The sequence below is a fragment of the Asterias rubens genome, chromosome 22 (assembly GCF_902459465.1).
Source record: "Asterias rubens chromosome 22, eAstRub1.3, whole genome shotgun sequence".
In the NCBI taxonomy this organism is placed as follows: Eukaryota; Metazoa; Echinodermata; class Asteroidea; order Forcipulatida; family Asteriidae; genus Asterias; species Asterias rubens.
The window spans coordinates 3,473,301-3,501,193 of record NC_047083.1 but is presented as its reverse complement, the minus strand read 5'-3'; the positions used below and the strand labels follow the sequence as shown (position 1 = coordinate 3,501,193).

Here is a 27,893-nt window from a genome sequence, read left to right as displayed (position 1 = left end):
AGAAATTGGCTTAAATAACACATCTTTTTTTTGCCCAGCAACTCACACCTGTTATCTTTTGCTTCTTTCTTTTCTTTTACGCTGTGAATCATGAACAACAGACTAGGGCTGCTGAATAGCCCAGCCGTCGAGTTCAAACTTATGATTAATCTTTAGACATAGAACGCGTCCTAGCCCAGCGCTGTAGCATATACACCTTAAGATTAACCTAAGTTAGGACGAGTCACTCGAGATAAGATTAATCTTAGCGTTTTGTGAAATCGACGGCTGGCCTATTTCTTAATGCAAGGTAACCCTGTAAAACGTTGACCATTCTATTGTGAGTTCATGAAATATTAAAATGATCATGATTAAATGCGTTAAACACACATCAAACACAGAAATTTCGAAAAAGAAAAAAAACAAGTTTCTGAAAATGTGTAAATACCCACAGGTCACTTCGATTTAAGAGGTCTAATAAATACAGATCAAGTTAAAGTGACATCGAAAGTTCAGTTTGTGCATTACCGTATGGTGAAGTGACTCACAACGGAAATTTGTGAAAAAATGCAACAGACATTTAACCGATTCAGCTATGGCTTACAAATTTGCCGAGTGGCATAAGGGAGACTGGGTAGGGGGGATGTGGGTGGGGGCACCTGGTAGCTACTGCTGAAAAGTACAAACCTGTGGTCTAATAATGCCATAGCAATGTAAAAACAACCTAGTAACACTTGGCCACTTGAGGGCGGCCTTATTCGGTTTATGGGTGAAAACATGCAGTGCCACTTGGACCCAATTTCATAGAGCTGCTAAGCACAAATATTTGCCTAGCATGACATATCTGTAAAGCCAAATCACGTGTGTAGCTTGGGGATATTAATTGCGTCGAGAAATAAACTTTGTATTACACACTGAATGAACAAAATAACAGGATACACAAACCAGGAGAATCAAACGAGAAGCCTTTGCGACTTATTTGAATAATGTCTGGAAAATGACTTGCTTGGTCACAAGGATGTCGGACACTTCGTACCTTTGCCACTTCGTACCCTGGACACTTCGTACCTTCGGGACACTTCGTACCGTACGAAGTGTCTCGTCTGAAGGTACGAAGTGTCTCGTGAGAAGGTACGAAGTGTCTCACGGGAAGGTACGAAGTGTCTCAAGGGAAGGTACGAAGTGTCCAAGGTACAAAGTGTCCAAAGACACTTCGTACCTTCAAAAGGTACGAAGTGTCCAGGGTACGAAGTGGCAAAGGTACGAAGTGTCCTGACACCGGTCACAATGTACCGCTTATAGAGACAGTTGTTTTGTCAGCTGGTTCTGGGCAAGCTTTTGTACAGCAACCTCCAGATGAGCAAACGCTGGTACCATTGTGTCATACACAATCATTCAGAATCATATATGGGTGTTCACTGGTTCACTGTCTCCAATACGTATACACAGCAAAAGTTTGCCCCTAATCATGTGACATAGAAACTGTCGATAGTCTGAGGGATTCAAGTTTAAAGGCAGTGGACACTATTGGTAATTACTCAAAATAACTATTAGCATAAAACCTTTCTTGGTGACAAGTAATGGGGAGAGGGTTGGTGGTATAAAACATTGTGAGAAATGGCTCCCTCTGAAGTGCCATAGTTTTGGAGAAAGAAGTAATTTTCCACGAATTTGATTTCGAGACCGCAAGTTTAGAACTTGAGGTCTCGAAATCAACCATCTAAACGCACACAACTTCGTGTGACAAGAGTGTTTTCTTTTTTCATTATTATCTCGCAACTTTGATGACCGGTTGAGCTCAAATTTTCACAGGTTTGTTTTTTTATGCATATGTTGAGATACACCAACTGTGAAGGCTAGTCTTTGACAATTACCAATAGTGTCCACTGCCTTTAAGTGGCAAGTTGTAATCAAGCACGTCATTGTACCAAAAACATTCAAATCTAACATTGGCTGACTGAGTCAAAGGATAATGCAGAAACGTTATGAGTACCTTCGGAGTGACTCCATGGACGAGTTAAGTGAGCTTCTGGAGGCGTTTTCTGCAGACCCACGAATAGTGAAAGGCAACTCGGATTCATCTACCGCCTCCTTCCCCATTAGGAAGTAGGTCTTCATCATTCCTTTCCCCTGGAAACAGAGTACAAAATATTGGGTTCAATGGAAAAGGATAGATGGCCTTGTTCGAAACGAAAACTTCGGCTACAGCAGCGGCATTATCAGCGGGTATGCAAGAGTCTGAAAGTTAACATATTTTTTGTATTTATATGTTTGGGGGTCATTGACCTTTTGGCTGTTGTTGTTGCTGTTGTACTTGTTGTTGTTGTTGTTGTTTTTGCTGTTTGTTTTATTGTTGTTGTTGTTGGTGTTGACGTTGTTGTTGTTGTTGCTGTTCCACTTGTATGAATAACTGAAGAATATTGGTGTTGTTTGTGTTGATGTTGTGGTTGTTGTTTTTTTGTTTATGTGGTTGTCAATACAGTATCGCTGTTGTCTTATTCCGCTACTTCTTTTTTTAAGTTGATAATTGTTGTTGCTGTTGTTGTCGCCTGTCTCTGTGTTCTTGCTTTCCCACATCGGTATGGTGCACTATACCCTTTTAACAAACTTCTTGAAACACAGACTACATACCTTGACTTCACACTTCACTGCCCGTTCTTGTAGGATATAGAAAGGCCATTCCCGTAAGTATTGCCGTGTGCCCTCACTGAGATGTATCCTCATGGCTTGTCCCGTAGACTCCATTCGAGACGCAGTATTCACCGTGTCCCCAAACAGGCAATACCTTGGCATCTTCAGGCCGACCACACCAGCAACCACCATTCCTGAGTGCATACCTAAAGACAACATAATCGTGAAGTTCACATTGAATGGCACTCGACACCTTTGGTAATAGTCATAGACCAGGGCCCAATTTCATAGAGCTGCTTAAGCAAAAAATTTTGCTTAAGCAAAAAATTCATGCTTAGTAAAAAAACAATCATTTTGAATGCCCTTATCCAGCGCTTTTCTGAGAGATTTGCGAAAAGCCCTTTTACGTAATCACTCTTAAAACGTCATCTCTGGGAGCTCCGAATTTGTAAAGCTGCTTTGTTGCAGCGTGGAGGCATAACAAAGCAAGCTCCCAGAGATGACGTCAGCGGCATTGTCCTTTGACGCGCGCTCTCAACGGCAGAAGTGTTTTTAGTTCTTCAAAACCTTTAGGTTGGGGCCTGATTTTTTAGTCGATAATTACGAAAAATTCAGAAGTGTACAAATATCAAAATTACATTAAAATGGTGAACAGGTGCATTATAAACAAGTTAAAATACCATTTCCGTTGAAAACATTCCGCTCAGGTAGCTGTTTAAGCAGAACATATTGATTAATAAGTCTCTGCTAAACATACCAATCACAAACGGAACTTGTGACATGGCAGTTTGGCTGGTAACCTCAATGATTTGGTCCCTGGTGTCAAATTAACCGAAACGAAAAGGAACTATCTTTTTGTATGATAAATTTGTTATTTGTTTGCAGTCGATTTTTATTGTTCAAAGTTTGACAGCATTTAACACACTGTTTCTCAACACTTTACCTATTAAACACATTATTTGTCGAGTAACTCGTCCTAACTCGGGATGAGACTAGTCTTAACTCTTTGTGAAATTCAACCATGTAAGATCAGTGCCAGCCGTCGACTTCACCAAACCCTTCCAAACTTAGAATTATTGTTAAAGGCAGTGGACACTATTGGTAATTACTCAAAATAATTATTAGCATAAAACCTTTCTTGGTGACGAGTAATGGGGAGAGGTTAATAGTATAAAACATTGTGAGAAACGGCTCCCTCTGAAGTGCTTTAGTTTTCGAGAAAGAAGTAATTTTTCACGAATTTGATTTCGAGACCTCAGATTTAGAATTTTAGGTCTTGAAATCAACCATCTAAACGCACACTGTGACAATGGTGTCTTTTTCTTTCAGTAATATCTCGCAAGTTCAATGACCGATTGAGCTCAAATTTTCACAAGTTTGTTATTTTATGCATATGTTGAGGTAGCCACTTGTGAAGGCTAGTCTTTGACAATTACCAATAGTGTCCACTGCCTTTAATCCTATACTTAGTAAGAGTTGATTTCCGTATCCATTTTATGTTAGGACGGGATACTCGTCCTAACTCGAGATAGGTTTAATCCTAGCGTGTCGTGAAATCGGCTGCTTGACAAGTATATAACTACGTCTTCCTCACATACTAACCGATGCGTATTTGTAGTGGTGTTCCAGTGGATGGGTCACGCAGTAAGCTTATATCTCTCTTCATCGCCATAGCCATCTCGGCTACCCGGACTGCATGGTACTTTGTCATCACTGGTGCGCCTGACATGATCATGTATGCATCGCCTATAGTCTCAACCTTAAACAAGACCAAAAACAAAAATCTAACAATATAATTTGAACAATTAGATTGGAGATGTCAAAATAAAATTCGTTTGCGGTAACATTATTCTATAGAAGAGCAAAACAAGTTCTCAAACAACAAATCTATTAAAGCCATTGGACACTTTCGGTTAACAGTGTTGTCCAAGGCCCACACTTCGTGTATCACAACTTCTATATCAAATAACAAACCTGTGAAAATTTAGGCTCAATCGGTCATCGGAGTCTAGAGAAAATAACGGGAAAACCCACCCGTGTATCCGCGCGTTTCGCCGTGTCATGACATGTGTTTAAAATAAATCCGTAATTCTCGCTAACGAGAATTGATATTGTTTTACTGTTTTCTCAAAAAGCAAAGCATTTCATGGAATAATATTTCAAGGGAAGTCTTTCACCACTACCTTCTGTAAACCCTGTAAGTTATTTGTAAATCTGTGAACTTTTTGTTTCTGTACCGAACGGGTCCAATGGCTTTAAGCAAAGTAGTTCCATTAGCATTTTGACTATGTCCCTCTTCTGTTTGCAATTCAACTTTAGGGCAACAGCTCAATAAGTTGGTTTTGTAAACGTATTTCACAACTGGTAACCTTTTCCCAAAAAGGAACATTATTATTGTCCCGTTTTGTTTTAGTTCTTCTGTTTGAATGCGCACAACTTCATATAAACAGACACAGCTCTCTTTTGTTCTGTACACTTAAAAACAAAATGCATTCGTTAACACTGTACAAACACTGTATGGACGTGTTCAACTCCACAGAGTGTGTCAGGTTTTGACATTGATGTGACCCTCTGCTTTTCTTAGGTCCACACTTCCTATGTAGCGTTTAACACACAATATTGTGACTTCTTCCAAAGTGTTGAATCGAGCTCAAAATAGAAGATGAACATGAAAACAACACTTTGTGTACTAACATGCGTCCACAGTGATTATTAAAATATTGTAGAACAGTGCACAGACCACACGACTTTGTACAAGTATTTTTTAGTGACTTTCTCAAACAATGAATACAGTCCCTCCGTAAAAGTCTCTGTTAGAAACTTGGTAAGCAATCGTTATTTTTGATTTTGAAGCGGCTTGTTTCACTCAAGTGAGTATTTAACCCTCCTGGTTCACCGGTTTGCAGCCAGTAGACCAAAAACACATTTAGTTTATTATTCGTTCAGCTTTTAGCAAAATGAGCATAGGAAAAAAAAAAATACAAACATGGTTTTTGTGTTGATTTTGTTTTGCAAGTTATCAGTACATTGTCTGGAAATGTTTGAAATCAACAATGTGGTTGAGGTATTATCGTTATCCCAATGGGAGACTTTCTGGGACGATAGAGGGCAGCAGACTTACCGGGTAAATCCATTGTTCTCAGAATTATGCGCATGTTCAGAACTACGTAAACAATGGAAATTTACCCGGTATGTCTGCTGCCGCCTAGCGTTGGAAAGTCTCCTATTGGATTGCAAACTGCAGTACGTCATGTTACTGGTGTATATCCGAGAGGGCTGGGGCATCGCAGGGGGTTTAAAAGAAAATCACCTTGTAAACTTCATGCGCTTCGCTAAGTTGGTCAAACTTGGTGTACATGCCGTTAAGCATGGCCACAACCTGCATTGGCTCGATACGTGAACAGATCTCAGTAAATCCAACAACATCACTGAACAAGATTGTCACATCTTTAAAAACCTGGAGAGGAAACAACAAAAGCACATTCGTGAGTTAGTGTTACAACCAGTTCTGGGGCGCTTTACTCTCTCTCCCCCAAAATTGCTCATTATTGGTCGTCCTATAGGGCCCCAGAAGTCGACCGATAGTGACAAACTTTGGGGAGAACAAAATGATTACAGCCCCCTCCAAGTAAATGGGTCTTGTTAGGGTCTAACTTGGCGGTTGAGTTGGTGTAGTGGTTGGTGTCTTGCCTCACCTTCCACTTCTCGGATCCCGGTTCGAATCTCACCAAGGGGCACTATGTGGATGGGGTTTTTCAGTCCCTGACTTGACTGCGTGGGTTTTCCTGGAACGATTCCCTGGGGTTTTCCTCCCACATATAAAACTGAACAATTTCTTCATTGTCTTCTCTCTTCTAGTTTGGCTCTAGATTAGAGCGTTTGTGAACAATGTATTTATCCTTGACCAGAAAACCAGAGCTTCATTTTCAAACTTGTGAGGACTCCCTTGTGTTCTCTAATGGTATCATCCAATTGCCACATCCTTTGCACCGATTCAACAAGTAGTTGCTAGGTGGCAGCATACTTAGCAGGGAAATCCTGAATTTTGCTCGGTAATGTCAGGCCGTGTCCGAAATGGCGACTGTGTTAGTCTATGATTATTAGGTGGATAACATAAAGTACTTACACTTCCGGCAACTGTTTTGATAGCAAAACACAATTAATCTGTGCTGTCTGTCCTCTTATAAAGTTTCTTGCTTAAGGACACAAGTGCCAAGATCGGGTCTCGAACAAACACTCTGACGGTCAGAAACACACGACATGACACGCAACAATAGTCACTAATCTATAAGTTGCGCTCTACCGTATGCAATGTGTTTAGCAATAGACTTTTTCACAAATACTGGGGCGCGTGCGTAAAGCTTGGAGTTAGGTGCATTGTGGTCTAGCTGGTGATCAAATTTGATCAATATCTATCCCACAATGCACCTCATTCAACAGTCTGCGCTTGCGCACTGGTATTTGCAAAAAGGTCTATGTCAGCTGGGTGTGAAACAAGTACATACCTCACATGTGCTTGTCGCTGGTTCCCCTCTCCTTAGTTTATCAGCGACAGCTTTGGGTATCATCTGGTATAGCAGAGAGTCTGTACGTTTCATCTCCTGGTCAAGTTTGCGCATGCTCTGTTCTAACTGGGCACTCTTTTGCAACTCCTGTAATAATTAAAAATGTCGGTCAAATATAATAATCACCGCTGATTGGTCAGTCTGAAAAATAGTTGTCATTATCTCGAATCGTTCAAAACCACAGAAAGTTGCTGAATTACCAAATGTATTCATGCATAAACAATTAATGGTTTAAAGGCAGTGGACACTATTCTATTGGTAATTGTCAAAGACTAGCCTTCACAGTTGGTGTATTTCAACATATGCATAAAATAACTTGCGAACTTGCGAGATAATAATGAAAGAAAAAAACACCCTTGTCACCTGAAGTTGTGTACGTTTAGATGGTTGATTTCGAGACCTCAAGTTCTAAATCTGAGGTCTTGAAATCAAATTCGTGGAAAATTTCTTCTTTCTCGAAAACTATGGCACTTCAGAGGGAGCTGTTTCTCACAATGTTTTATACCATCAACCTCTCCCCATTACTCGTCACCAAGAAAGGTTTAATGCTAATAATTTGTTTGAGCAGTTACCACTAGTGTCCACTGCCTTTAATCAAAAATTCACTCAGCAAACCCAAACTGATCGCAATTGATCATGAATTTATCATATCACCCTCAATGGGCCGTTCCGGCTTTCCACTAAGCTCCGCCCACCGCGCACGTGAGCAAGAAACGTGTACAAGCACTCCCATTGACATTCTGCACGATTCTGCCGCGCGTGCCAAATAATACGCGCACGCATGACCGAGTTTGTCCGACCACAATCATTGCTGAGATTGGTTAATAATGGGTGATGGCGCACAGTTTGATTGATAGGCCGGATCGGTCCATTGTGTAAGCTACAAAGGACATACCTCTCACAAAGTGAAGCATAATTCCTGCGCAGCCTAATTTGCATACCCTTTACAAAAGTGAGCGGTGCTCACCCAAGCATGAAGTACTTTCGGACTTGTTGGTGTCATATGAAAGTTGAGTCCATAAGCTATCCATACATATAAACCTTTTCACCCACAATTTTTTATTTTTTATTCGGCAGCGATTTTCTAAAGTGTACAGTTTTTTTTGAGATACCATGTAGGTGTAACAAACTAAATGTTTCTAAAGCGGGATTAGAACCAATGACCTCGGGTGTACATAGACCTTTTCGCAAATACCGGGGCGCGCGCGTAAAGCTTGGAATTAGGTGCATTGTGGTCTTGCTGGTATCCAAATTTGATCCATATATATCCCACAATGCACCTCATTCAACAGTCTGCGCTTGCGCATTGGTATTTGCGATAAGGTCTATGCTTACGCTCTACAAACTTAACTTTCTCTCCTTCCTTTGTGCCAGTAGAGAATCAATGGCATAGGGCTAGATAGCTCAGTTTCCACAAAGATCACGGGTACACAGAGATCGTGGTGATGAACTTATTAAAATGAACCAAATTGAAATTGAATTGACTATGGTCGACTTTTGTGCGATTTTGCATGGAAGTCAAGATGCACTAGAGGAAACCAATCAAGTACAAAGTACCATCAACCAAAAATATGGTTGGGTGCATTCGTTTAGCTTCCCTGTGTCGACCCCGGTGTGTGGCGGTTTTTATTTTCTAGGACGAACGTGGGTAATTATCTGCACACGTTCGTCCTGGAAAAAAGAAAACGCCACACACCGTACCGGGGGTCGACCCAGGGAAGCTAAACGAACGCACCCTATATGAACAATGATATTTTACCTGATCCAAAGCTAGCTTGAGTTCCGCTGACTGCTGAGTACCAGCTAAGACGAGGTCTCTGCTCGAGTCGTGCATACTCAGGTCGTTTATGTACAACCCTGTTTGAAACATTGCGTCTAAGTTCGGCATGCTATGCAAGAGACAGACAAATACACACAACAACAAGTTATTAATGTGAATTTCTGGCAAATAAACAAAAGAGTTGATCACAAAATATTGCTTGTAGGTCTCGTGCGGATTCAAATTTTTGGATAGGAGATATGGGTGAGGTGTTTGCATTGATGTAAAGACAATAATATAGGTTTATCCAGCTTATTTCGGTAAGCAAGCATTCAATTAATTAGCATCATGCGAATTTAGGAATGACCCAAATCCACTTCAACTAGGGTTTCTTTTTAGGTAGGTAATAAAATATTCAATTTGTACACATTTTCGACACATTATTTCGTTGTTTTTCTCATTTAATAGTTTGAGTCATTCTATTTCATGAATAGTTGTACTCAAGAATGCATTTTGACCATTCTCAAAATGTAATTGTATTACATAATCACAAACTATTAATTTAATGATTGACCAGATCGTGCTTGAATGAGTTTGGGCGAATACGTGTTGTTTTTTTAATAGTTTTTTCCTTTTATGCAAGTCCCCAGACACACAACAAGGCGTGAAAGGCCACTTCAAGGTGTGGGCTAGAATTCAACTATGTTCCTGGTGACAGTTGCCATCTACTCCTGGGGCTGAACGGGGCTACACCTTCACAGTCCATACGGATGTAGGTCTGGGCATAATTCGTCACAAGCCTGGCAGGTAGAGCAGAAAGCACTAACTCCCAACTTTACGAAGGTGAACTCTTTCACTCACTAAGTCAGAATTTACTTTAGTTCCTTATAAAACTACGTTTCTTCATAGGGAGCCGTTTCTCACAATGTGTTATTACCAACAACAGCCCTTCTTTGATCGTTACCAAGTCAGTTTTTATGCCGAAAATTATTTTGAGAATCAACCAATAGGGTCCGGTTCCTTTAAACTTCCAACATACTTACAAAGGAGTAGCAAGGAATATATAGGCGTCCCATTCAGGTACGTGTTTCATCTGACCCTTCAAGCGCAGTCTCCGTGGATGGAAGTCCTCAGCAATGATTTCTGTTGCCATAAAATTGTAACAAACTCAATGTTAATATGTATCCCATAACAACCATGAACCACTTGTCATAGTCTGGTATCTCACAATAAGCTTCGAGTCAAGACTTGTCATGCCGACGGCTTCCCAGTAAATGACCGCCAATAACTGTTTCGATCATTGGTCAGTGACTAACCAATTACCGATTCATTTTAACTGTTTACGACCACCAAAACGCACCGTTGTTTGGGCTGTTTACCTATAGGTACCCGGGTTTACATGACGAGTTGTATTACGATACTTTTATAGAATTGACCAAGCGCGTAATAACGGAGTTCTTGCCTTAGAAGCTACGCTACAATGGTTGTTATATTGAGTGAATACTATTTACTTGCAAGAGGGCTATGAAAGAATGTATGGCCAAAATATATTTACAATTTATAACGGTAGTTTGGAATATACCATGATCAGATTCGAACTAAACGGCACCAAAGCTTGACCCATGCATTGGGCCAAAAAGTCCAAGTATTTAGGTCAGCGTTTCTGATTCGGTCACCGTTGGTCGATCCTAAGGCCAATTCCGGATTGTCGGCTACAGCTACGGCTACGACTGTTGCCAAGGGTGTTGTTAAGGATGTCCTATACCTCAACTCGTGACGACGCCTTAATCCGTAGCCGTATCCCTAGCTGTAGCCGCAATCTGACACTCTATATGGGAGGGATTTAAAAATTAATCAAAAGGAGTGTAATTAGGGACCAATCCATTTTAAGATTTAAGAGTAAACCCTAAGCATTAAATTGAAAAAAATTACATCTATCAGATTTAATTTAATATAAACCACAAGGGAAACTGACTGGGAAAATTTTGAAATGATTTTTGGGGTGACCTCCGTGAAATTCCAGGCCTGCTGTAAATGCTACTAAGCCTGGGTCAGTCACCGTTCGGTCGTCCTTGTGGCGATGCACTCAAATTCAAAACCGGTTTAACTTTAACTTCAACAGACTTAAGTGCTTAGTGTATAATTAATTTTATGAATCATCAAATTAAAACGCACAGCAACGTCCTTGCTAAAATGATGTTTGGATGTTATGGAGTTCATGCAAATAGGTTTTAATTAAGTCATGTTTGACACAACGAACCACACTAATAACAATGTTTAACCAACATATTAGACAATCTGGCACAATACTGTCCCAACGTTACTGGTTTATCTTTCAGTATGACATTAATACAACTATTGTCTGGATCTTGCAGACGGTAACTGGTGCTGCATAAATATTCCTCCGAAGTATGCGGGACTACATTTGAATAAGGAGACCTTTACAGCCAATCAAACCAGGAACACCGGGGCGAACCCCTTCTCTATAAGTGCACCGGACTCCATTACGTGGCATGCACAAAACACGGGACCAACGGTTCTACGTCCCATCCGAAGGACACGGGTGTCACGACTTTCGAGCCCAACTTAAATGTAATTTGTAATTACTTCACAAGTTAATGACCAAAATACAAAACTTACATTGAAAAAAGCACTGTATAAGCTGTTGACATTTTTGTTGAAAACGACCCTTGTAATTAATTTACTTTTCAGGAAAGAAAAGTAGTAAAACAATAAATAATATTTGCATTGAGAGGGTATTGCCAAAATATTACTAAACAAAAAGACTAAAGGCCCGTTTGTGTAAGACAAAACTTCCCTTAAGACAGAGGAACAGTCAATGTTGAACAAAATCCAGCAGGTACACGACCCTTCCCATGCTACTTAATTTATACGTACAGAATAAGTCAACAATATGCTAATTAATTGTCAATTGCTAATTGAAAATGTTACGCACTAAGGGATAAGCGATCATAAGATTCTCTTACCACGAGTCAACTTGTAAACGGCATGTTTCACCCTCTGTAAGGGCGTCAATGGGGAGATTGAAACACCTGTCAAAGACAGTCAAGACGCGAGGTACACTGTTACTTCAAGAACAAACCTATTATGTTTTGGTTTGTGCTTTTTGTTTCTCCCCGAAGAAAAAAAACCATGTCAGGCTAAGTCATTCCGTGTAATACGACAAACAGAAATTAAAGTAGGACATTGAAGCTGGACATAACCATGTAATGGTACATTTTTATACCATAATTAAAACGATTTTTTCGTTTTTATCATTGATTTAAAAAAAAAAGTATCTTAATATGTAAACACTTGAAACACTGCAAACAATCAAAGAGCCTATCAAATAATTGCTTGTAGCTTGTAGATACAAAGAAATAAAATCATATAGTAATAAGCATTACGTGTATCGCTTAAAAATGGTGTAATGGGACAGACTTATTAAGGCAGTGTACACTTAAGGTAATTGTAACAGACTGGTCTCACCAAAATGATTTTGAGACAATTAAGAATGGAGCCATGTTGCCACCTCCCATTGAGACCCTGCGTACCAAAATGGATGCAGACTGTCTTCTGTTCGCTTATTACAAAACAAACATGCCTGTACAAAGACATGACTTGTGCAAAGAAGACAACAACAATTCAGTTTGTCGTTATTTTTTTGTATTTGTTTTTTAATTTTGTATTAATTACCAGGATCGGGACAGTGAAAACCCTCTTCCAACACTCTAAGAATCGACCAGAAAGCACTGACTAACATCCTAAACGGAACACCCCTAGTTGTTTCCGATGTTTCTGTTTAACGTGAAAGTTGATGGTTGGTCAAAGAATAAGGTTGACGATTCGACGCAGACAAAAATGGAAACTAGTGAATGATTCCCGGAAAGGAGCTTCAACAATAAACTTTGTTAGTTCATAGGGACATAAAATAATTGCCTGACATCGATGAAAAAAAAAAAAAAAAAAAAAAAAGAAGCTCAGTGAGCGATAATCTCAAAAACGGGTAATAATTATAATTTATTTCTCTACGAATAATTATACGACAGAAATATTTCAATAGATGACTTCTACTGAAATAGTCATTAAACCGTGTAAATTTTGTGTGAGCCTAATTTGTTCCATTTCAAAACTAAATAAAATGAAATAAAATAATTGCCTGACATCGATGAAAAAAAAAAAACGCTCAGTGAGCGATAATCTCAAAAACGGGTAATAATTATTATTTATTTCTCTACGAATAATTATTACGACAGAAATATTTCAGTAGATGATTTCTACTAAAATAGTCATTTAAACCGTGTAAATTTTGTGTGAGCCTAGACTGTTCCATTTCAACACTAAGTTAATTTGAATCAACGACATAAGAACACAAATTGGACTTTTACTTAAAAGTAGGGGCCCTAACCTATTACATACTATCTACTAAGGTTTGCGGTAACAGTATTTGTTACGATAATCTCTAATTGAGTTGAGGGTGCTTCTGAAAAGAATACCATTGTGATCGTTGTTTCAATTGCGAGCAATCTCTTTGGAACAGGCCCCGACTGATACTCGGACAAGCTGTTACCCATTCTCCATTTTTTAACATTTCTCAAAACCGGTCTATGTTTATTTAAGTCATAGCTACCTTGAGTTTAAGTCTGTGTGCCAGGGCAGAAATGGCGGATCAGAAATGCTCAATATTGTAACTATTACTGCAAAGCTTTATTAAAAAAGGCACATTCCTGCTACTTAACCATCCAAATATAGCCTCAGAAGTTACTCTGGAACGGAAACATTGAAAACAAAACGACAAAATACTAATCAAAACCGGGACCTCTTTGTCGAATGATTTGCGTTTTAAAGTAAGTGAAATTAGTATCGTATTCCTGTTGTGGCTTATAGCAAGTTTGTGGTGGCAAGTTTTTCAAGCATCCTACACAAAAGTACACATGTTTTTCATCTCTGAAAACGCAAATGCGTCTTGAACAATAATGCGTGCGTTGTAATTGGACAAAGAGGTACAGGGACAACAACACAGCTGAAGGACATATATTCATCAAAATGTTAGGGTGAAGGTCTACAAGTTATGGTGCTTAGTAAGGAACAAATAAGCAGGCTGAACAGGGAGGTCAATCGCAATAAATTGCCCATCCATTTACCTTAATGACCCAATGGCTCAAAGTAAACAATACTCACTCCCCACTCGACGAAAAGCATGTATACTTTCCGAGTTTTTTGTGGCCAGCCAACTCTGAAATTATTTAATTGAGCTTTGCCGTTACAACCACGTGACCCTTAATTTGGGTCAACCGGTCAGGGCCCAATTTCAAATTGCTAGTAAGCATACAAATTTGCTAAGCACATAGACATATTGCTAATCAGAAATAGGTTACCAGTCAAATTACATTACTGATATTTGCTAGGCAGTATTATCTGCCTAATAGCTTCATGACAATCGACCCGGATAGTCAAAATAGCCTTGGAACAACACCCCACTGCCTGACGAGGTAAGTGGTTAAATAGTGGTTCCACTTAAAGGCAGTAATTACTCAAAATAAATATTATCATATACTTGATTACGAGAAATGTGGAGAGGTTAATAGTATGTGAGAAACAGCTCCCTCTGAAGTGACGTAGTTTTCGAGAAAGAAGTAATTTTCCACGAATTTGATTTCGAGACCTCAGATTTAGAATTTGAGGTCTCGAAATCAAGCATCTGAAAGCACACATCTTCGTGTGACCATGGTGCGACAAGGGTGTTTTTTTCTTTCATTAATGTCTCGCAACTTTGACGACCGATTGAGCTCAAGTTTTCACAGGTTTGTTGTTTTATGCATATGTAGAGATACACCAAGTGAGAAGACTGGTCTTTGACAATTACCAATAGTGTCCAGTGTCTTTAATAGGAACCATTAGAAGTTGATTCTGTAAGGGTAAGTTAAACATGGAACAAAATTGCTAGTCATCTGACCAACATCTGGGAATACGATTGGACTACTAAGGACGAACACAAAGGAAACAGCTATCGAGAATCGTATATAAAATTATGTTAGTGCTACATAGTCCTATAGTTCGCATGCCCCTTAAAGTAGAGATATTGCATGCCGTCGCATCATACATAGGCAACCACTGTTAATGCCAACATCTACTAATCAATCATTCCATGCTATTGTTGAATATCGTCACGACAAAGATATATTCACTATACATGTGTTTAGAACAAACGGAAACACATCCGAAAAATTTCACCGACACAAATTATTACAATTAAAAAGTGTACCCCTTGATGGATAGAAATAATTAACAGTTTGCAAGGGTCTGAAGTAGTTAGTCCTAGTACTTCTTTTTGAAAAATTCCTACATACTCGATTGTTGAGATCAAACTGTTCCCTTCAGCCCCTTTCTCTTGTTGAACATTTATTGAACATCCATCGCAACAAATGTTTTGACAAATGATTGTTCATTTGTTGTCATCAGTGGGGCCTGATTTAGCTTGATTTTACACTGCAGTTTTTTTCTTAAAGTAACAAAATATCAACCCATGTGCGAGAATATAGTGCAAAATACACCATTGTTATACCTCGGTAACAAACTGTGAAGTTTGATTGGTCGAGAACCAATCATGTGACGCACAACAAAAACGCATGTTACATGGCTCGACTGGCCGGGTAACATGAAAAGTGATGTTACACCGGTGTACATCACCTTGATCGTTCACAGCGTTGGTCGATTTCCAGCGCTGTGTACGAAACACCCGCGGGTTCGAGGGAATTGTTTCTCGTCGTCTGCTTATTAAACAATGAATAGTCCGTTGTAATCATGTTTAAGATGACAACAGAACTTCGAGAAGAGGAATAACAATTATGCAAAGGTATAACAAAGGGAAAATGGCACCCTCGGCTTCGCCTCGGATGCCATTTTCCCCCTCGGGTGTACAAAACGCCATGGACCCCGTCACAGCTTGCAACAATTGTATACTGTTAACCATCGAATATTAGTAGCATTTCACAACAATTCGGGAAAGGTCCACAGTTAGAAAAAAAAGTCCAAAACCAATGGGAGCTGTTGTAAAAACAGTCCAGAAGAGGGACAATGGGAGGCAAACGGTTGCAGGCGAAAACAAGCTTGTGTGGATCTGTTTGTGACTATTTCATTGTAAATGGAGAGTTTATTTGTTCTATAAATGAACTTTTTGTGAGTCCTAAATGACATTTTTTGTTCACTCGGGCTCCCTTCACAAGGAATTGTTGAAAAATGTGTGGCTAATGCAAAATAATGTATAGACAATTAATTGTCTCCAAACAACGGTGATAATAATCTGTATTTGCTTCATACATTTCTTGAATAATCTGTTAGCTAGTATAAAACGTCACATATGTCCACATATCCCATTTTAATACGGATTTCTGAACCGTTGTTAAAATTTACCACAGCCGAACAGGGGGAAGGACATTCATCATATTATAGTTCTAATATGTCTTACTTTAAGTTTTCAATTTTATTTTTAAGAAAAAAAAACATGACCGACATCATGACAAACTATCGCTTAACTTAGAACCAATTCCATTGACAACAGGTCCTGCTTCCACTTGATGACGACGCCATTCAATTATCACAAATCATAACATTGATAAATTGACCATGATAAAACAGTCAAGCGCAAAAGGGAAGTTTTGGTGCCGTACAATCGATCAGGCTTTAATATAATTACACTCACACCTGGCTGCAGAGTTGGAACCAACTTCTTATCATTGGTCCTTTTAATAGGTTCAATTCAAACAAAATAGCTTCGAATCGGGCCACTAGCAGCTTGGATATGGCGAATGTTTATTATCTTCTTTGACACGTGATCAACAGCGTTTAATGCTTTGAATGATTACTGACAAGGTCAAGAGTTATCTATGTGTGCGTTCGTTTAGCTTCCCTGGGTCGACCCCGGTGTGTGCTGGGTTTTAATTCCAGGACGAACGTGGGTAATTACACACGTTCGTCCTGGAAAAAAGAAAACGCCACACACCGGGGTCGACCCTGGGAAGCTAAACGCACGCACCCTATATACAGATAGCCTGTGTGTGTGGTGCATGGAAACAAAATATAATGCAAGTAAACTACAGTGGGTGAATATGTGTAGTATGTGCGTTTGCGTTCCATACAAATGGTGGACACAAATTGCATGATGTTCTTGAGGCTTATTTGGTGTATAAATTAAGCTTTCACGAATGACAACATACACCATAGTATTTCCCAATTGAGATGATGGGTCTCAGTCCAGTTCATACCTACTGCGAATGCGAATGCATAGCGAACTTTGACGTCACAGCCCTTCCTTTTTTTTCGCTGCGAATGACTCGCAAGAGTGGAACATATTTCAGCCGTTGCGATATATTCCTTGCGAAATTGTAACGTCAAAATTCGTATCGAAATCGTATATGCAGGAAGTATATGAACCTGGATTCACACCGGTGCTTTAGACATTTATTTGAACTTCGAAGAATACCCTATTTGCAACTGTTTGGAACAATGCGGTCCACGGAGGGTCTGCTAGACGTTTTTTTAAGGTGACACGCCGGAAAGGTGTACCTCATCGGTGCGTGTGAAAGAGCGTGAGAGGTTATGGCTCAAAGGTCACAAGGGTGATTCAATGAACTATCAATGTGTTGAACCATCTCTCAAAACTTCCAACACCACCCAACAAAAACACGCATTTGAAACTGTCACAACCGGTCTATTGATTAAAATAGATGTCAATTTGCATCGAAGATAAATATGTTTACCCTATCATCGATTTGTGTTAACCAGTCTACAATCCCGAGCTCTGGAATTCACAGGAATAATACTGGGCTACGATTCGAATGCACGACAAATATCTATATCTCACCAGCTAGACCAATGAGATTGGCCGTTAGTTAGAATCCTAGCGTTATTCAAATTAACTGTTTCAGTGATGAATATTCATCAAGGGAGGCAGTGGATAATAATTTATTGTTCGTGCTACGCTAGGATTGAAAATAAAAAAACGCTCTTTCCAGACGAAAAAAAAAACACACAAAAACATGAGAAAACAAATTCATTTTGTTGTTTTGCAGCAGGAGCCATTTTAGAGTGAAGCTAAAAAACAACAACAGTACTGCGACTGAAATAAAAAGGAGATGATTAAATAAATGGAGAAGAAAAAGAAGAGATCATTTGAAAAGAAAATAGATTGTAATTTGGGTAAACTACAATTAAAATTGCAAATTGATCTCTCAATGTTTCACGTGTGTGACTCAGGATAGGATCATGACTAAAATGGGGAACAATTAAAATCTGAGACACATAGAATTAACTTTTATGCATACTTTGGTTTTTGACATAAATGGTTGGTACTTCTTGCGTCTTCTTTGGCAGTAATTTCACTATGGAAATAAATACACGGGTTACGTCTTCCGTGAAGGGTCGTGGGGACGGAGCTCCGCTGGCCCCAACAAGCAGCGCCCCCCCCCCTCCCAAGAGGAAAAAAACACCTATCTCCCTAAGGTGTAATTTGATTGACCCTTTATTTAATGGCTTACCGTTGGCATCATCACCGCATAACGAGTGTCTCGAATCTGGCCGGAAAACAACACCACACGACAAAGAGTGATTACAATAGAGGTGACGTTAGAAGATACACATGGATTCTAAAAGGTTCTACCAAAAGGACATGCTTGCTTAGATCTCAGTATAAATGCAAATAGATTCAAATGCAATGGGTACTTTGTAACGCTAGATGGCAGCAGACCTTACATGAATTGTCAACTGATTTCGGCTACAGCTACGGCTAGATTAGCGCGTCTGTCAGAGTTAAAGACTAGGCACAAGTGTGCGATCTAGCCATAGCTGTAGCCGAAGTCGCCGCTTCGGACATGACCTGAGTATGTTCCGATACTAACAATGGATTAAACTGGTTAGTCTGCTGCCACCCAGCGTCCCAAAAGTCCCCCATTACCTATCACTACATATCGTGAGAACAACTCCATGGGCGGATTGCACAAGGTAGTCTAAAACACCAGCTTTTGCAGTATAGCCGGATAACTTGAGAAGCGCAAAGAGAGGCGCATTTGAGAGAGAACAATTCTAATAAAACGGTCTATATTTTTGAAGTCAGTCTTAACACTTGAGCCTGTACTGAGCTGGTGATGATCGTTTGTTCCCCTTTTTGTTGCGCTACATTGTGTAGTGATGATTTTGTAGTGAAGCATATACTTCGTCTGCAATTTTGTCCAACCCTTTTCGGTTTTCACCTCATCGTCATCAGAATGCTTAGTTGTGATAATTTCTTTGTGGTTCATTGAACCCTCTACTTGTATCAACTACTCTGTTTGGCTGCAGGTTGGTTGCTTAAAATTTGAACCATGATTACCTTCCCGCGCCAATGTAACTGATTCCTTTTGCTTTACATATTGATTGCCAACATATAACAACCAAAGACTGGAATGCTTGCTTGTGCATTTTATTCCTCACTGACCTATCTTAGACAGGCCTGTTGCAACGACTGAATAAGCTAAGGTCATCTAATGCAGAAGCTGGCTATATCTGACTGGTCTGAAACCGCTGTCTTAGACCGTTTTGTGCAATCCGTCCAATGATTAACAAGACACAAATTGTTTGACCTTAAATAAACTCTAAAACTTCATTTTAATGTTGCTGTTCGACATGCAGATTGATGCTTAGTTTCATTATTACACAAGCAGTTAAAACATAATCAGTACATGCAATCCTAAAGGAACACTTAAAAAAAATGAATTAGACTTGCGTTTTGAGGAAAGTCGACCTTTCCACGCTTGGTGGCGCACTCTTTCGTTAACCAACAGTGTCTGGCCGCATTCGACTTAATATGCGGCTTTGGCTACCACCTTGGTAATTGGCTACAACTACACCGTCTGTTGGTGTTCTGACCACAGCCACAGCCAAACCACCATAGGGGACTTTTAGGACGCTAGATGGCATCAGGTAAATCCCTTATTCTCGATAGAGTGCGCACGGTCAAGTTAAAGGAACACGTTGCCCTGGATCGGACGAGTTGGTCTATAAAAAGCGTTTGAAACCGTTTGTTATGAAATGCATATGGTTGGAAAGATTTTTTAAAAGTAGTTAATGATCCACACAAATATCACTCAAAATTGCGTGGCTTTCCTTCTACGTCGCGAACTAACACGGTCGGCCATTAATGGGAGTAAAACATTTGACACCCATAAATGGCCGACCGTGTTTATCGACGAGGTAAAACGAAAACCACGCAATTTCGAGGCATGTTTGTGTAGATCATTGTATTCTACTTTTTCAACATCTTTCTACTGATATGCATTTTATAACAAACGGCTACAGCACGCTTTTCAAAGACCAACTCGACCGATCCAAGGCAACGTGTTCCTTTAAGGAGACCTTTTCGGCTTGGTGGTCTAGCTAGTTATAAGACGTGATTGTTAGCTAGACCAGCATGCACCTAACGCACGTGTACGGAGGGGTTGCGATAAGTTCTACGTAAATTTACCTGGTAAGTCTGCTGCCACCTAACGTTCCAAAAAGTCCAATTCGGACACGGCCTTGTTCCTGCTTTACATGCATTGACTGGTGTTATTCAACCGCAATGCAAATGGACCGACGTTTCATGCTTTATAGAAAGTAGCAAGGCCCAAACCCATTGTCTCCTTCTTGGAAACAGACAAATGAAAAAAAAGAAACAACGAAAGGGCCGCTCATGAAAAAATGATGATGACAAACAAATAAGTCATTCATGCGATTTGATTATCTGCCTAAACGATACAACTGTTAGTCAAACAGCACATAGACACATCCCGCAACCTCAGATGAAAACGAAACCACACCTGTGTAAAAGTGAACTCGTCACTAGGAACGATTAGCTGATTTTTATTTGTAAATTAAAGCTGTCTTCGGTAAATAAGCCACCAGAAAATCATCGGTAGTTGCTCTGCAATTTCATGTTTACTCACCGGAGACAGGAAGATTGCCATATTCATTGTATTAAACACAATGCCTCTTGGGTTAGTGGATAGCTTTGAGCTTGTAGCGTGTTATTTCAACTCACACACAGCGTCAAATCAAACTCATCAGGTATCACCTGATATCATCGGCCTGCCTTGGAGTAAATACAAACTTCCCATTGCCCCTGCTGATCTGATGCCATCAGATAAAGTTTGGTTTGTCGGACAAACAGTCACAAACACTCCCCACAATCCAAAGTAAAACACCACGATAAATCTTCACGGGAAATAATAAACGCCGATTTTTCTTTTGCTGCTGATGAACTCTTTGTCTTTTTAAGAAGAATGGTCGTTAAAGGCAGTGGACACTATTGGTAATTACTAAAAATAATTATTATCATAAAACCTTTCTTGGTTACGAGCAATGGGGCGTGGTTGATGGTATAAAACACTGTGAGAAACGGCTTACTCTGATGAAGTGCCATAGTTTTTGAGAAAGAAAAGAAGTAATTTTCCATGAATTTGATTTCGAGACCTCAAGTTTAGAACTTGAGGTCTCGAAATCAACCATCTAAACACACACAACTTCGTCTGACAAGGGTGTTTTTTTTCTTTCATTATTATCTCGCAAGTTCGATGACCGATTGAGCTCAAATTTTCACAGGTTTGTTGTTTTATGCATATGTTGAGATACACTAACTGTGAAGGCTAGTCGTTGACAATTACCAATAGTGTCCACTGCCTTTAACACAATTGTGATAATACATATTTAGTCATTTAATCTCATTGTACAGCAACAATGACTCTCACTGAAAGCAATTCTAAGCATTGTACAAGCCCAACACCCACACGGTGAGAAGACAAGGAAGGGAGTTTTAGTTTTAGATGAGGAAGAATTCCAGGGAAAATCGACGCAGTTAAGTGGGGACTGAAAACCCAAACCCATAACAAAATTGTGCCCTGGGAGTGATTTGAACCGGGATGTATTACTCCGCCATGCTTGTCAATCGCGTAGACGGTGTACAACGTAAACATGGCTGTAATGTAAGGGCTTTGTTTATTGACGAAACTCTGTAGTTAGTAATAGTCCGCCCCTACTACGAATGTGCATGGGATTCAGTTAGTAATTATGTCAAGTGTTTTTTTTTTTTTTTTTTTTTTTACATACTTGTAAAGTGCATTAGATTAGTTAAATAGGCCTATTAAAATGTCAATAAATGTAGACAAGAGCCTTATCTTCACGTAGAATCATATAAGTATTGTCAAACAGTTGATCTAATAAAACATCATTTCATTATCACTACAACAGTCACATTATTCTGCAGCTATGATGCGTGTTTCTCCGTAATATTCTGTGTTGGACCTATCCCTAGATGGTATAGGTTTAAATCAAATCGGCGAAACATTGCACGAACGCTGCAAACACTGGGGGTGTTAAAATTGATTTATCCTGGTATCTATAAGTGACAACACCAACATGGTGTCGATTATCCCCAATCGTTGTTGTCAAAATACCGAGGAAATTAATTTAACAGCCCAGTTTTTGCAGTGAAATATTTCTTTAAACACTGAGATAAACCTTATGGGACCCCGAAAAACGCAAAAGAAAGGGTCACTCTTGGAAAATATTCGATGGTAGTGGTTATACATAACACACCGCTGAAATAATAATCGAGGTGAAACAACAACAACATCATGTTGTCTTCCTCAATACTACGCAGCACGCCCTCTGTTGACATGAAGTTATTTTGTTGCTATCCGTACACTTTTCAGAAAGATTTCACAGAGTAGTTATATCCAGGAAAACCGAGTTATCCATGGTAGAAAAAACATCAACTATTCTCTGTAGAATGACCATACATGCAGTGCTTCATGAATAAGCTACTAAATACTACAACATAGCAAAAAGAGGCCAGTTTTAAGATGAGTGCCGTGCAAAAAAAAAATCGTTGTATCTAGTTTAACCGCTCATATAACCCACTCTCAACTAAATCTGATCGGAAATCAACTAGAAAACAAACAACAACTGAAATAATGATATTATGATCATGGAAGGTAAATATTTATCTGCCGTTGTGCTTTGGTGCCTTTAGTGCGCATGCTCACTATATCACTGCATCTTCCTCCCAGAGTGTTTAGAGCATCTTATTTTACCTGTTTTGGTAATCGTCTTGTCGTTGAGTGAGCTTACTTTTCCAACGGACAGTCCACGTTTTATAACCTTACGCTTATCTTTTTTTTTACCGTCATGGAAGCATTTGTTGAGAAAAAAAGTAATAACGTTACTCACCTTGTCACACTTAACTAAAAATAATATAATGAAAATAACAACCTTTACACAAATAAAAACTCTAGCGCGTATAGTTAGACCGTTATAAGAGGACAAACGAAGATTGTTTTTAACCAAGCAAACCGGTCGGTACATATTTGAGAAGAACATGAGAAGAACCTTTCAATCAAATCAAATCAAATTGTACTTCATGTAGTCGTCTCTTAGAACCTCCCGATGAAAATGGTGTAGTCACCAATGGGGCCACTAAAATGTCAGAATGGTACTTTGAATTTTTGCTCGAGGCCTTGAAAGGTAGTGCTTTTTGCTCTACCAGCCAGCAGCCGATTGCACAAAACTTTACGCAACTGCGTAAAGTCCACTTGCGGAACGTCTATGACGCAACTTACGCCATAAACGTTGCGCAAAATAATGGGCTCACGCAGTTGCGTAAAGTTTCGTGAAATCGGCTACTAGCTCCTAGTGGATGATACATTAGGCTACATCCGTATCAATTGGTGCGCACCAAACGAAACTTCGGGTGGGGGTGGGGGTAGGCGGGGATTAGGGTGTAATTCAAGGGATTGTTATTTATATACACCCCACCCCAACCAACCCCAACAAACCCACAAACAGACCCAGTTGCCATAATGCCTTTTCCCCTAAGGCGAATGGTGTTACCCATTATTATTTATTTTTTAGTGAATTGTTGTTTTAGATAAAACAGGAGACACCCGGTGGCTGTGTATGGGGTGTTAAATTCAGCGGATTAAATCATGTCATCGGGTATTATGCATTAAACATGACAAACTGCTCACAGCCAATGACCGTGTATTAGTACACCATTTCAAACTGTTAGTATTTACCAAAGAATGCTTAGGTTATCGGGTGTAAACGCATAACACTTTGTCACAGAAGCGCCGTGTTAGAACATTCATGTTAAATGGATGGTGCAAATTTGTTTGCCAAATGAATGCCAGTTCAGCTGTAACCTGATAAAATATAAAGTGTAATCGCAAATAAAACATAATTGTTGCTTTTCATTAAACGAACAGTTCTTGATATACATTAAACAAAAGTTGCCTGTTCGTTTCAACATCAGTGTAACATTACAAAGAGATTGCTTTAAAGGCAATGGACACTTTTGGCAATTATTGTCAAGACCAGTATTCTCACTTGTGTTTCCCAATATTTGTATACACACAAAACAAACCTGAACATTCTTGGGCTCAAGTGGGCATCGAAGTTGCAAGATTATGATGAAAGGAGACACCATTTCTGCACAAATGTTGGTGCTTTCAGATGCGTATAATAAAATGGCTTTATGTCTGATCTTGTTTAACTAGTTGGGCGAGAAATGAACTCTTTCTCAAAGACTACGTTACTTCAGAGGGAGTCGTTTCTCACAGTGTTTTATACCATCAACAGCTCTTCATTGCTCGATACCAAGTAAGTTTTTATGCTGACAATTGGTTTTTTAGCAATTACCAATTCTAATAGTGTCCAGTGCCTTTAATCTCAGTGTGATACTTTATCGATGTTAAACTAGCAGTATCAGTCTGCTGTACCATCCCTTCAAACCTAGCCCCAAAAGAGCCCATTCAAATGAATGTGTTGCTTTCAAATTTCCAGTCAGAAATCCAGTGGCCTTAATTAGTTTTAAATAACCGAGGAAGGCGGAGGTGGGCAGGGGTTTTAGTGCGATCATGCCGCCAACCCAACCCCCAAGCCCCTCCCGGTATGTCGCTTATGAAGGGCATATTTCCAGTTTTGTTGTTATTTGTGTGTTTTGTGTGTTTGTTTTTGATGTTGTTGTCGTTGTTGTCGTTGCTGCTGTTGGTGTTATTGTTGGTGTTGTTGTTCAATCGGTCATGGAACTTTCGAGATAATAATGAAAGAAAAAATACCCTTGTCACACGAAGTTGTGTACGTTTAGATAGTTGATTTCGAGACCTCAAGTTCTAAACTTGAGGTCTCGAAATCAAATTCGTGGAAAATTACTTCTCTCTCAAAAACTATGGCACTTCAGAGGGAGCCGTTTCTCACAATGTTTTTTTACCATCAACCTCTCCCCATTACTGGTCACCAAGAAAGGTTTTATGCTAATAATTATTTTGAGTGATTACCAATAGTGTCCACTGCCTTTAAGAAATTCCTTGACTTTGTTCAGCCAAAAATATTTTCACGCGGCTGTTTGCTGTGATTATATGTTAATCAACAAACAGTCGTCTGATTTTTTCAGTCTTATAACTGCAAATCAACCGATAACTCTCGATCTTTTTGCATTGTTGTATTTATTTTATTTTAATTCTCAGATTACGTTTCCCTTGGGTCTTTACCCACACTTGAAACAGCTCAATTCTTTCGATGTTTAGTCCATCTGAAATTGTTTTCCCTTCTCTTATTGTTTTGTGCGATCTTCGCGAGTAGTTTTTACAAACTAATCAAGTTCAGGCTCAACATTGAAAAACTTAAAACGAGAATAGATTTAAAAAATAATCTAATTTATTAGACCGTCTAATTTTAATGGTTTCAACCGATTGCATTCACCACTTCCATGCTCTTTGTTCGAGAGGGACTCGTTAGAGGCAAAAATTGTATGTTTTTGATCGAAGATGAATTATTCCCTCTGACATGCTTCGTTCCGATCCATTAAATTTAATGGACGGTTTATATGTGTTTTATTTCTGCATTCACTTCAATATTCAGCAAAAGACACTCAACTGAAAAATTACCGCCTTCGTTTAGCATATAAATGGCAATAAATGGGGAAAAAATACCTAAATTGTCATCTGAAAGTTTGTTGGTTGAAAGGGAGTGCATTAAAGGCAGTGTACACTATTGGTAATTACTCAAAATAATTATTAGCATAAAACCTTACTTGGTTATGAGTAATGGGGAAAGGTTGATAGTAAAATCACTATGCGAAACGGCTCCCTCTGAAGTGCCATAGTTTTCGAGAAAGAAGTAATTTTCCACTAATTTGATTTTGAGACCTCATATTTAGAATTTGAGGTCTCGAAATCAACCATCTAAACGCACACAACTTCGTGTGACAAGGGTGTTTTTTTTCATTATTATCTCGCATTTTCGACGACCAATTGAGCTAAAATTTTCACAGATTTGTTATTTTATGCATATGTTGAGATACACCAAGTGAGAAGACTGGTCTTTGACAATTACCAATAGTGTCCAGTGTCTTTAAGGTTTGGTAATTGAATAATCCAAACAAATAATGCAGTGCAGCTATTGAAAATGTAAAGTATTTTGAGAAACGATTCCTGTTTAAAGGCACTGGACACTATTGGTAATTACTCAAATTGATTATAAGGATAAAACCTTACTTGGTAACGAGTAATGGGGAGAGGTTGATGGTATAACACATTGTGAGCAACAGCTCCCTCTGAATTAATGTAGTTTTCGAGAAAGAAGTTATTTACAGACAATTTGATTTCGAAACCTTTAGAATTAGATGTTGAGGTCTCGAAATCAAGCAAATGAAAGCCAATACTTCGTGTGACAAGGGTGTTTTTTCTTTCTTTATTATCTTTCAACTTCGATGACCAATTGAGCTCAAAATTCCACAGGTTTGTTATTTTATGCATAATGTTGAGATACACCAAGTGAGAAGACTGGTCTTTGACAATTACCAAAGGTGTCCAGTGTATTTAAGGACTGTAGATTAAGAGAGAGAGAAAGAGGGAGAGAGCGCGGGAGTAAAACAAACCCATTTCAATGTGAGAAATGTTCTGCATTAAACGTTTCACGGATTGTGTATTTAAAGTTGTGGATTTGTTTGAAGTATGTGTTGCTTTAATCTGTCATTACAACGTTTCACGAAACAGTAATCCTGCATCAACGGTACAAAGGTATGTATTGAATCTTTCATTATAGTGTTTCAAGTATTTATATAATCTTCACCTTTACTGTTTAATGATACAGTAGTATTGCATCAAATGTCATCAAGTATGTATTGAATCTTCCATTATTCTGTTTCATGATGCATTGATACTGCATTAAGGTGACTTAGTATGTAATACATATTCCATTATACTGTTGCATGATACTGTAATACTGCATCAAAGGTAACACAGTATGTATTGAATCTTCCATTATACTGTATTAAGTGTGTATTGAATCTTCCATTATTCTGTTTCATGATGCATTGATACTGCATTAAGGTGACACAGTATGTATTGAGTCTTCCATTAAACTGTTCCATGATACTGTTACACTGCATTAAAGGTGACACAGTGAGTATTGAATCTTCCATTATACTGGTTCAAGTATGTATTGAATCTTCCATTATACCGTTTCATAATTACGTGACAATGGTATAAACCCACCTTTATATTCTTCGTCATCTTCAGGGATATTTGTTAAGTCGGATACAGGTTGGATTTCCTCATCTTCTGGTATCATGTGGGGTGTATTTGTTGACATAGTTCTCACAATCATAGACTTGGACACAATCTCAAACACATTATTCTCATGTGCACGAATCTGTAACATGGGAGAAAAGTCAAAATATTGTCATCGATATTGCTTTACGGCTGTGTTAGAGGCTAAGTGTGGTGCAATATCTTTCATTATACAGTTCTCACAAAATATAGACGTGGACACAGTCTCATATACATTATTCTCGTGTGCACGAATCTGTAACATGGGATAAAAGGTCAACATATTGTTAACGCTATTGCTTTACGGCTTTTTTAGAGGCTAACAAAGTGTTGTGCAATATC

The 27,893-nt window shown here is 39.0% G+C and overlaps 1 protein-coding gene across 7 annotated transcripts in view; it reads right to left on the bottom strand.

Annotated features, from left to right (window-relative positions):
* The window catches only part of LOC117305091 (soluble guanylate cyclase 88E-like), an 81,935-nt gene that overhangs the window by 6,237 nt on the left and 47,805 nt on the right, over positions 1-27,893 (bottom strand). For 4 of the 7 annotated variants that reach the window (XM_033789826.1, XM_033789829.1, XM_033789832.1 and 1 more), the window contains 10 exons: positions 27,498-27,654; positions 23,037-23,114; positions 18,471-18,506; positions 9,978-10,077; positions 8,935-9,064; positions 7,116-7,262; positions 5,921-6,067; positions 4,213-4,369; positions 2,611-2,816; positions 1,973-2,109 (listed from right to left, as the gene is read on the bottom strand). In XM_033789826.1, the coding sequence (XP_033645717.1) occupies positions 1,973-2,109; positions 2,611-2,816; positions 4,213-4,369; positions 5,921-6,067; positions 7,116-7,262; positions 8,935-9,064; positions 9,978-10,077; positions 18,471-18,506; positions 23,037-23,114; positions 27,498-27,654 (1,295 nt within the window). The remainder of the gene's footprint in view (positions 1-1,972; positions 2,110-2,610; positions 2,817-4,212; positions 4,370-5,920; positions 6,068-7,115; positions 7,263-8,934; positions 9,065-9,977; positions 10,078-18,470; positions 18,507-23,036; positions 23,115-27,497; positions 27,655-27,893) is intronic. The other 3 variants (XM_033789828.1, XM_033789830.1, XM_033789831.1) reach the window with 3 other exon arrangements.